Source organism: Panthera uncia, chromosome B4 (assembly GCF_023721935.1).
Source record: "Panthera uncia isolate 11264 chromosome B4, Puncia_PCG_1.0, whole genome shotgun sequence".
NCBI classification, from domain to species: domain Eukaryota; kingdom Metazoa; phylum Chordata; class Mammalia; order Carnivora; family Felidae; genus Panthera; species Panthera uncia.
In genome coordinates this window covers 120,976,815-120,988,000 of record NC_064809.1, presented here as the reverse complement: position 1 = coordinate 120,988,000, position 11,186 = coordinate 120,976,815, and the positions used below count along the sequence as shown (strand labels likewise).

At 41.8% G+C, this 11,186-nt stretch overlaps 1 protein-coding gene across 2 annotated transcripts in view; it reads left to right on the top strand.

The window, feature by feature from the left end:
- Positions 1-11: 11 nt before the first annotated feature.
- NFYB (nuclear transcription factor Y subunit beta) overlaps positions 12-11,186 on the top strand; it is a 17,771-nt gene continuing 6,596 nt past the window's right edge. The window contains exons 1-4 of one of the 2 annotated variants that reach the window (XM_049626202.1): positions 12-289; positions 2,044-2,129; positions 8,688-8,781; positions 10,171-10,301. In XM_049626202.1, coding sequence (XP_049482159.1) covers positions 8,688-8,781; positions 10,171-10,301 — 225 coding nt within the window. In that variant the 5' untranslated portion in view covers positions 12-289; positions 2,044-2,129. Of the gene's footprint in view, positions 2,130-8,687; positions 8,782-10,170; positions 10,302-11,186 lie in introns of both variants that reach the window. The other variant, XM_049626201.1, reaches the window with a different exon arrangement.

Below are 11,186 nucleotides of genomic sequence, written 5' to 3'. Positions count from 1 at the left end.
TTTGTCTGCCCCGGCGCCCCGGGCGCGGCGGGCGGGCGGCAGGCGTTGGGCGCGGGCCCGGGCCCTGGGCGGGCGAGTCGGGGGATGCGCGCCAGGGGCGGCCGCCCCGCACCGGCGGGACTGACAGTCGGCCGTGCCGGGCGGTGGGGCCGGGGCCAGCCCGCGCACCTTCGTGGGGAGGAAGCGAGGTCCCCGGGAGGAAGGAGTGGATTTGGTTTCCCCGCAGTCTGGCTTACACGTAAAGAATGCAGCCATCTGGCGGCTTGCGGTCCCTGGACTTGCCCCGAAGGTGGGAAGGAAGCCTTTCGGATTGGACTAAGGTTTTAATCTTCGGTGGGAGGCGGGGAGGATCTGCCGGGCCTGAGGAGCAGTAGTAGTCTTCGAGAACAAAGAATTAGAGAGCACCCACAAGTCGTAATCTTGCCCAAAGTACTGTAACAAGGTAATTAAACAAGGTTAGCTAGCATACGACCTTTAAAAAGATTAGCATCCTACTAACCCGCATGGACTCCCACGGTGCCACGGTTCGTGCCCCGAATCACTGGGGTGGTTTGGGCTTTCTTAGTATGGAAAGTAATCGGCAAAATAAAGTGATAAGATAAACTGATCGATATAAGTGGCACTAATAAATAGGGGTTTTATTTGTAAAGTATTGAAAGTTTAACTAGAATGCCTTAAAAGGCAATTATTCCTTCCCCGCACTGCTCCTGTAGCTTAATTTAAGGATTCTATTGATGCAAAACTCTGGTTGTTGATGCCAAAGAATGGAGGGTGGAGGAAGGGTCTGCTGCTTTTCTTGGATACAAATTTGCATTTCTTCAAACATTAAACAGATGTATGCATTCCCTTGAGCTTTCACATATATCATAACCTGCCTTTAGGAAAATATATACCATATGAGGTGACAGTGTTTATCTTTAATGTATTGAATCTAAATACATACGGAGTCAACTATTTGGGTGAGTGTGATGAGGTGTGTCCCCCGCATCCCCCCCCCCCCCCCAAGCAAAACACATAAATATATATAGCTCTATTATTTTAAGTGTTCAGGGGATTTTCTTTCTCAAAGACACCCTTAAAAAAAAACACGCTTCTAGCTACAAGGAAGGACTCTCCGGGCAGTTTTGGGGGTTAGAAAGAGGGCAATATTTAAGAAGAAATTAGACATTGCTTTTAAGATTATAGCAGAATAGACAATGTCATCCTGCCTTTGCTGCCTGGATTGACATCTAAAGAATTCAATTCAGTGGCTACAATTTTTTCTTCTGTTGACTAGATTTCGTGCTTGAATGCATATCATTATTTTCTCTTCCTTTAAAATTAATACTGAAAGGAAATGTTTTTGTTTTGCCCCTCCCCCCAACTTAATTGCTTCACTTGAAAAAAGGAAAAGAACAAATGAGAAATGGAGGTTGTAACATTGTAATTGATACCAATTTATTCAGCTATTTATGCTTTGCAGTGAAAATGAAGTGCTATTCAGATGCAATTTTAGTCTAAAATGGTGGTGCTTTAAAATGATAAATAAAGGTCTTAATTGATCGTGTTCCATGTATGCTTTCTGGGCAGCATGTTTCTTCTTTCAGTATAATCTGAGGTGTTTAATTTAAAAGCATTGTATTCTGAGATATTTTTCTCCCCTTTTGAGTTTTTGGACTCCTAAATTGCACTGTAAAATATTAAGATCATCACCAAGAAATTAAGTTGGGGCATTTGTGTCTTGAGTGTTAATATTTTGAATAATTTAGATGTGTAAATTTTGGTCTCTGGCATATAATCTGGGTGTTGTGATGAATATTTATGATGAACATGACTAAATTCAGGGTTATGTTAGAAAAGCAATTCCTCCTGCCATAGAATTAACTTTTTTGCAAAGTCTCCAAAATATATCTGCCAATTTAAGAAACCTTTATTGGGTGCCTGCTTTTTTGCACTCTATTGAATAAGAATAGTAGACGAAATTATACATGCCTTTTAAATTTTTACTAGGAAGGAAGCCTGTAGGCTATACGTTGTTACTACTAATGGATGTTTATCTTCTAGGTTGAAATTGGGCGAAGGTTAGACACCTTTTAGACAGGTGTTCCTGAATACCACTGGCAACACGGTTCTGACAGTATTTCATAACAGTAAGTACGTTTTACCATTTTGGTTGTTAATTAGATTTGAACAGTAATTAGCTGGGAACAGAATTATAACGGATGTATATTGGAGGTCCCAGGTAGAATGAATGCCTTTCAAGTCTAGACAGGCAGTACCTACTCATTCCTGTTGCTTCCTTCTTTTTAGTGACTTGCATGTATTGTTTCCTGTGGGCCCCTAAGTGCTGTGGAGGCTACAAGATAAAAAGCTTGTCCCAGCTCTTAAGAGGCTGTTTTGCTGGAAGGGCTTTAATGGAACTGAATGCTTAGAGGACATTATGCAGGGAAGGGAAGATGCTGGTTTTAAGGGTAGCACAGGTGAAGAGACACAGGTAGCACAGGTGGGGTCAGTCTGGGTAGCTGGGAATGTCAGGGACCTAGCCTTGAAGGCTGAGTGGAGTTTGGATAGGTGCCTATCACCAAAAGCAAAAGCCTGAAAGCAGGGATTAGTAACTTCTGTTTAGGGGACGGGGAGTAGATCTGCATGGTCCAAGTGGGAAAATCCTAGGATAATCTAGTGAGAGATACTACATCTGTGATGTCAGGCACGTCACAACTTCCTTGAGCCGTGACTCATGCCTCACTCCTAAAATAAAAGAGCTGTACCTGGTGATCCTTAAATAAGGCACATTCTAGCACTAAGATTTTTATCAGCCCTGAAGATAGAGTTGGAAACAAGTTTAGTTAGGTTAAATGGGGGATCCGCTCGTGTAAAGCCATGAAAACCTAGGTTTGGATTTGATGCTGAAGACTTTTAAAACCATTATAGGTTCAAGAGCTGTAGAAACGGTGTTTCTTATATATAGAGAGATCGGTCTTAAAACAGTATGTACCCAGGTACGGTGGGTCGTAATCCAGTGGCAACAGAAAATGGCTGGGCACATCCACAAAACTTATTAAAAGAGGTAACAGTTCAGGTGGAACTTACAGGAGACAAGAACGTAAGATGGCATGGGTATAATTAGCCTGGAGTGTGGGATTGAAGTTGTGAAAAGGAGATCAAGGAGTTCTTGTCCATTGTCTCGTTGCAGGACACGGGGAGGGTGAGTTTCCTTTTCCAAAACCTTAAGTTGGCAGTGATGGGCTATCAGACACGTTCTACAGGCACGGCCTGCTGGAGCGGCAGGCAGGATATGGTGGGAGATTTAGGATTTCTAAGCACAGAAGTGATATTTAACGAGTTTTCCTTAAGAGAGTGAGGGAAGAGAGAGAAAACATAACCTGGGATGAAACTAACAATTGGGAGGTGGGGAGGAACAAACCAGGAAAGAACATTGCTTTTGAAATCAAGGGAGAAGAGAATTCCATGTGTGAGTGTGTGGTCCACAGTGGGCAGCACCACTAACAACAGGCAGGTAGGATGAAGGCAAGACTATTGGCAACTTTTGTTTTTTAAGTTTGTTTATTTTTAGAGAGAGGGAGTGGGGGAGGGGCAGAGAGAGAGGGAGAGAGAATCCCAAGCAGGCTCTGCACTGACCTGAGCTGAAATTGCGAGTTGGACACTTAACCCACCGAGCCACCCAGGCACCCCCGATTATTGGCAGCTTTAAGAGCAGTTTCGGTGTCATGGTGGGGTGGAGAAGCACATGTCCGGGGGTTTAGGAATGGAAAGGTGCATGAGGACCATCAGGGGGAAAATGATAGCTAGACAAGGGTGTGGAGCAGAATTACGGTTTACGAGTCTGTGCGTACTTGTGTGTGTTCAGTGGGGGAGACTAAGCATGTTTAAGAAAGAGTGAAGAAGCTGGTCAAGGAGGACTGAAGATCTGTTAGAGGGGAGGAATCTTTTTGTCATTTCTTCTCCTCAGAGAGATAAAAAGGCATTGGTCCAGAGGACAGGTGACAGTGGTTGTGTGAGAGAGAAAACATGCCTAGAAAGAAGGGTGAGAGCTGTATCTGAAGGGACAAAAATAACACTAGGTTACATTTGTTGAGTTCTTAGTACGTATCCTGCACTTCGCTAAGTATTTCTTATATAATAAATTCACTTCTCATAGCAACTCCATTTAAAAAATGGGCAAGTTGAAGCACAAAGAGGATGGTAAGTAAAGACACAAAACCTGGTGGTCTATCCTGAGAGATCAGGTCTGTCCTGATCACAAACCCAAAACCAGGTGCATGGCTTACACCTCACAGATACTGTCCTGGCTCGAGACGCAGCTTTAAATGTCTTTAATACATGAGGTCAGTAGATCTAGAATTGAGAGAGGGTAAAGTCAAGATTTAGGCTGATGGGCTATGGGAAAAACTAGCAGGAACAAGTACTGTAAAGTACTTGGCATCTGAGACTCTGGATTTAACTCCCATTTACTGTGCCGCCTTTGGGCAAGTCATTAGCCTTCCCTGACCTCAATTTCCTCATCTGTTTCGTGGGGTTGTGAACACTGACTGCATGAGATATTTAGAAACTGTTCAATAAATGTTAAACATACTAAGGAGGGAACTGTTTCCTGCATTTGTGCAAATTATTAATACAATTTAAATACTGCTGTATCACAAAATTACAGAATGAACATGTACTAGCCAGCTATTTCACGTAATATTCTAGAAAACAGTATCAGTTCAACTAAGTAATTAGAATAGTCAATAAAATTAATTTGACGGGAGGGGCGCCTCGGTGGCTCAAGTTGTGATCTCACACTTCTTGGGATAGCGCCCGCCGACGGCACGGAGCCTGCTTGGGATTCTCTCTGTCCCTCTTTCTTTGCCCCTCCCCCACCTGTGCGCACGCACTCTCTCTCAAATCAATAAACATTAAGAAAAACTTAATTTGATGAGACTGAACTACTCTTTGTCTATATTTATTAGTTCTTCTGGATCTAATGATTTGTCATTTTACCCATGTGTTGTCACTCTCCTACATGCTCTTCCCTCTTCGTTGTCTGGATAAAGCCCAACACTTCAGCTTCTCTGTTCTTACACCAGGTACAGATGTGCCACGACTGGACATCCTGGTGCCAGTGCACATTCGTGGTCACCAGCCGCAGCTCCGCTCCTCTCGTGGCTCAGCGCTTCTATTCCCCGCCCTTCCCACTGTCTGTCTCCCCAGCTGCAGCCATTCCAGCAGCGTCCTCTCGGGCCTTCCTCCGGTTCGTTTTCAGTCCGTCACCAGGACTGTCGATTTGACCTCCTACAAGGCTCTTTCCTCTGCTCCCCTTGTTCCCCAGGGCTGTTGTCTAGGACCAGACACGGGGAATGTTCATCGTCTCGCCTGAAGTCATGCGCTGACCGCAGCCTCATGGTCCTTACTGGTCTTCTGCCTCCATTCTTGCTCCCCTCTGTCCATTTCTACACCGGACTATAGCCAGAGTGATACCGCGAAAAAGAAATCTGATTTGCACAATTCCGCTAAAACTCCCCTTTGATTCGCTCTGACTCACGAGGCACTGCTTGCTCTAGCCTCTACTTAGTTCATTCCAGTTCACCAGTACTATATTTTGTGTTTGCTTTGCCTGGAACATTCTTCTCCCATTTTTCTTTGCCTAACTGATTTCTGTCTTTCAGTCTCCGTTGAAATTTCATTTCCTATGACTGCTTCCTTGACTCCCCAGACTGGTGCGGTCCCTTTTGCAGTAAGCTCTCAAAGCATGTAACACAACACCTTTGTTTTCCTTAGCATTTGGCATTAGCAGTTAGTTAATTGTCATTATTTAATAGCTATATATAACATTTACTGAGTACTGCTATTATACTATGCTAAGTCCTTCCATGGTGAGTCCTGTCTCATCCCACGTGCTCAAGATCTCATGGCAAGTAAGTAGGAAGGAATTCAAACCAGGTGATAGGATTCCAGAGCCTGGGCCTTGGAAGTATTAATAGACTGCATTCCCCAGCCCTTCCCCCTGCTACTAGTTTACGTAATATTTGTCTTCTCTGCAAGATGAGGACAGAGATCTTGTCTGTGTTGTTGACTGCTACGTCACCAGCACATAGCACGGACCTGATAAATACCACGTGCTTGCTTGGTAAATATTTGTTAACTGGCTTGCTTAAAATCTACAGGCTATTTTGTATATTTTTAAAGGAAGTTCAGACCTTGAAAAAGCCTTTGGGATGTATCTAGCAAGTTTCCCTGCCTCCTTTCCCCCCTCATATATATGAGTGGCTAGCATAAGCATCAAAGATGAGGCTAATTTGTTGAATACAAGGTACTAAGTTGCCTTGGGGATTCAAAGAAGGGGACACTAATTTTAGGCTTCAAAATGGGGTCTTATCAGAAAGATTTCAGGAGGATGGGGGAACGTTGGGATTAAAGTATGGGGTAGGATTTTCATGGTAGAAAGATAGAGGAGAGGAAGACAGAGGTGTGGTGAAATGACAGAAAAGCTAAGACCTGCAGACCCAAAGACACAGCTAAGCCAGTGCCCTCAGGGTGGATGGGACCCGCCACCTCCTGAGAACACCCTGAGCCACGCGCCAGACATAGCCCCGTAGCAAGTTCCCTTTATTTCATTCTGACAAGTCTGAAATACTTTCAGAAGTATTTCTTGGAAGACTGCCGTTCAGTGGCTAATGCTGTGAATCCAAATGATAATCTTGCTGCTAATCCAGTGCATGAGAAGATAATGTGATTTAAACTTTATGCCTTTAATATTTTTTAATATTAAAAAATGTGTGTTTATAAATTAATTAATCTCTCATATTCCACCCCGCAAAGATTTTTTTTCCAGTTGTAGATTCTGAAACAGCCACTTTGGTTCTTTCTCCGTAACCTTGATCTCCCTTAATCTCCCTTAGGGCACTGGAAAAAACTAGTCAATTCACAGATATCCTCATTGAGCTGTCTTTATGGCTAATAAATCCATCACCATATCTATTAAGGATCACTCTCTTAGTATCTTGTTAGCATTTTAGAATTAAGATAGCATTTTATTTTGGGGTAATGTTTCACATGTTAGCTGTTTAAGATGGGGAAGGTGGTATTATTTCCATTTTATATAGAAATACATTTAATGGGTAGGGATGCTGTTTTCAGGATCAGTAGAAGAGTCCGAATCAGAGCTCACTGCCTGTTGTTTACCACTTCTTAGAAGACACTAAGAAGTGTCATCAATAAACAGGGACCCTTGATACCTAATAATAGGTACTTGCACAAATTACTAAAGGCAGGTGAATTCTATTTTCTAGCCCCTTAGAAAATTATATAAATTATGGAAATGTATCTTTATCTACAATTAAATTAGATACCACAGTCAACAGATGCATCAAAGAAATGCCATGTTTTTGAAGATGTGGAAACTAGCTTGGTTATTTTACTACTAGATGAAAATCTAACAGAGATGGAAAAGACATGTTAACACAAGGGCTTAAATAGTGCAGTCAAAACATTAAGTCCTAGGCCTTGAGAATCCTTTAGGATCAAGTGTCTCTTTTGGATTGGTCTGAAAGCATGTAGAGATTGTATTTAATTTTTGCTACACTTTTTATTCAGGTAATGCGTTTAAAATTTTTCTACGCACAAATAGCCAGTCCCTTCCTGCTTTGAATAGTATTATTTGCAAAGCAGAAAGACTTCTAGGATTTGCTATGTTGGTGACATGGAATGGAGACAGTTCAGGGTTAGGGTTGTTTTCTCTAGATTTTCCCTCTTAGAATTCTTTTAGCTTTGAGCAAACTTAATTAAGCAGGCTTCTTTTAAAATAAAGTCACTTTAATTCTCATTCTGGTCTATGGTTATATGTAGATGTCCAATCTCCCTGACCCCTCCTTTTCTTTGTCCTTAAAGGATCTAAAGTTTGAGGGCGGGAGAAACTGTTGACTAGATTTAGAGATGACAGCCTCATCAAAACATGGGTGTGCTTATAAACATGGAGAACAAACTGAGGGTTGCTGGAGGGGTTGTGGAAGGGGGGATGGGCTAAATGGGGAAGGGGCATTAAGGAATCTACTGAAATTATTGCTTCACTGTATACTAACTAATTTGGATGTAAATTTTAAAAAATAAAAAATAAAGTTAAAAAAAAGGGGTGTGCCTTCGGGTTGCATGGGTACAGATGTGTGCAAGGAATCCATATGCTTCCTATACCAGACGACAGTTTGAATCAAGACATTGTCCCTTGAACTTCTGTGAGACAGCAGAGACAGTTTGCAGCAGGCGCAAGAGGGTTTGTGTAGGGATAACAGGCTTTACTGTAGCAGGAGAGTGGAAAGTGATGGACACGGGTGCTTGTAGGTGACTGCTGAGCTGGTTTTGGCTTTGCTTTTCATTCCAGGGATAAGCTAGGTTCTAAGTCGGGGTTGTCTGCACTATACGTGAGGCTTACGGAATTGAAAAGAAAGAGCTGTGTGTTTTAGATTCATTTCCTCGTTTTGTTTCTCCGTCGGTCTTGTGCTTATCACTTATGGAGGGTGGATAGGGGAATTTTGAATCATTGGGAAATTATCCAAAGGTTTCCAAATAAAGAAATATAAATGTTTTCTTTTAGTAAGCTTAAGGACTTGAAAACTAATTGACCCACCCTGTGACAGCTTATGAGGATTGAATCTAGTATGCTTTTTTAATACAAGTTTTACTGAAGGGTATTGCAAACCTTTTTCTCCTCGTAGATGGATGGCGACAGTGCTACAACAGACGCTTCTCAGCTGGGCATCTCTGCGGACTACATCGGGGGAAGCCACTATGTGATACAGCCCCACGATGGTAGGAAAGCTACGAGTAAAACACTGACTGGCAGAAGTAACTTAGTGGAAATCATACTACCATCACGTTGTAGGTTACTTGGGTCTTTACGGGAAAGTTAGCAATCTTGTGTCAAAGGTCAGTGATGGTCTAAGAAGATGTATCATGCTTTTTTTATTAGAAATAGTCTTCAAAAGAATGATGAGTTCTAGAAAAGAATTCTATAAATAAAGTATGCCTTTTAAAAACTGGTACCGTTTCTTTAAAAATGTGTTACTGATGTCCTACTTAAGTACTGAGTATGGCACATTCTTTTTCAGTTGATACAGTAAAAAATTCTTTAGAGGGTGAGTTGCTAGCTATTATATTTCTAGTAGTTACGAACAGACTTATTTTTGTTTTTCATTAAGTATTAAGTTTGATCTGTGTCAGCTATTAGGATGGCAGTGTCATGTCGGCCTGTGAGAAGTAATTTACTTTGTGGCATTCTGATGTGTAAGATTAAAAAACACTAAGATATATTTTTTTAGAAGGCAGTTGGGGGTGGGTGAGAAGTTACCTCATCCTAAGACAGACACACATAAAAATGTAACTTGAATCAGCTTAAGTGCCTTTCTTTTTTAATACACATAAATAGTGGGAAGTTTACTTACAAGATACTGTATTTAGTCATAAAAGGATATTACTGGTATTGTGAAAGCTTCAGTTATATCTAAATCTATACAATTTGAGAATTCGCTTTTTGTAAGATCGCTGGATCGGTGCAATAGCTTTGTTCAAAAACTTAGTATCAACCTAATTGGGTCAGTAATATTCAAGGCCACTTTTCCATTCTGTATAAACTTGGCCTTGGGTAAACATATAAATAACCTCCTAATCTAGCAATATGAAAGGAACCCTCAGTCATAGTCTGTAAGTTTTCCAGCTAAGTTATGTAATAAGTATTTCTGAGTACCCCTTCTATGGAAGATGCTATACCAAGTTCTAGGAAGTACACAAAGCTGATCCCTGGCCTCTGGTAGCAAACATCTAATAGGGAGGATGAGAAATAAAAAGAATTCTAAAATGTGTCAGAAAAAACACAGAGCAATCCTGTGATATTTTTGTGAAAGGAGAGATCACTTCTGAAGGTGCTGTGGAGATGTTTCTGAGCTTTTTGGAGAATGGATAGGTGAGGTTTTTAGTAGGCAGATCTGAGGACAAAAGTGTTTGAGGCAGTGGGTTGGAAATTAAGGAGTGGGTTTGGTTATGGCTATGAGAAAACCGTGAAAAGAACTGCTACCCTCCTCCCTAAAAATGCCTAAGAAATGAACCAGGATGTTCTGAACTTAGATTGTTTCAGGTAGTCTTCTCTACGACGAAGTAAAGGTTGTGAGAAACGTTAAACCTGAGTTCTTTTTATTTCTTTAGATACGGAGGACAGCATGAATGATCATGAAGACACAAATGGTTCAAAAGAAAGTTTCAGAGAACAAGATATATATCTTCCAATTGCAAACGTAGCAAGGATAATGAAAAACGCCATACCTCAAACGGGAAAGGTAATGCAGGGGAGACATTTTACCCGGCTTGCTTTTTCCAGGGGAAAGGGGAATGTAAACTGCATGAATATGTATATACAGTTTCTGTATATAGTCAGCTATTGTTTTCAGTCCTTTAGTCTCTCTTTCTCTTTTTCAGTTCTACACCCTTAGTTACTGGACAGTATTCCATTTTCAGTTCCCGCAGCCCCCGGTGCTTCCCCCTCCCCCACCTGAAGCAGATAAAGTAGAATTAAGAATCTTTTTAAAATATCAGGTTTGCCAAAATGAACAAATCAGGAGACTATAGATGCTGAGAGGATGTGGAGAAACGGGAACCCTCTTGCACTGTTGGTGGGAATGCAAACTGGTGCAGCCGCTCTGGAAAACAGTGTGGAGGTTCCTCAAAAAATTAAAAATAGACCTACCCTATGACCCAGCAGTAGCACTGCTGGGAATTTACCCAAGAGATACAGGAGTGCTGAGGCATAGGGGCACTTGTACCCCGATGTTTATAGCAGCACTCTTCAACAATAGCCAAGTTGTGGAAAAAGCCTAAATGTCCATCAACTGATGAATGGATAAAGAAATTGTGGTTTATATACACAATGGAGTACTACGTGGCAATGAGAAAGAATGAAATACGGCCCTTTGTAGCAACATGGATGGAACTGGAAAGTGTGATGCTAAGTGAAATAAGCCATACAGAGAAAGACAGATACCATATGGTTTCACTCTTATGTGGATCCTGAGAAACTTAACAGAAACCCATGGGGGAGGGGAAGGAAAAAAAAAAGTTAGAGTGGGAGAGAGCCAAAGCATAAGAGACTCTTAAAAACAGAACAAACTGAGGGTTGATGGGGGGGTGGGAGGGAGAGGAGGGTAGGTGATGGGCATTGAAGAGGG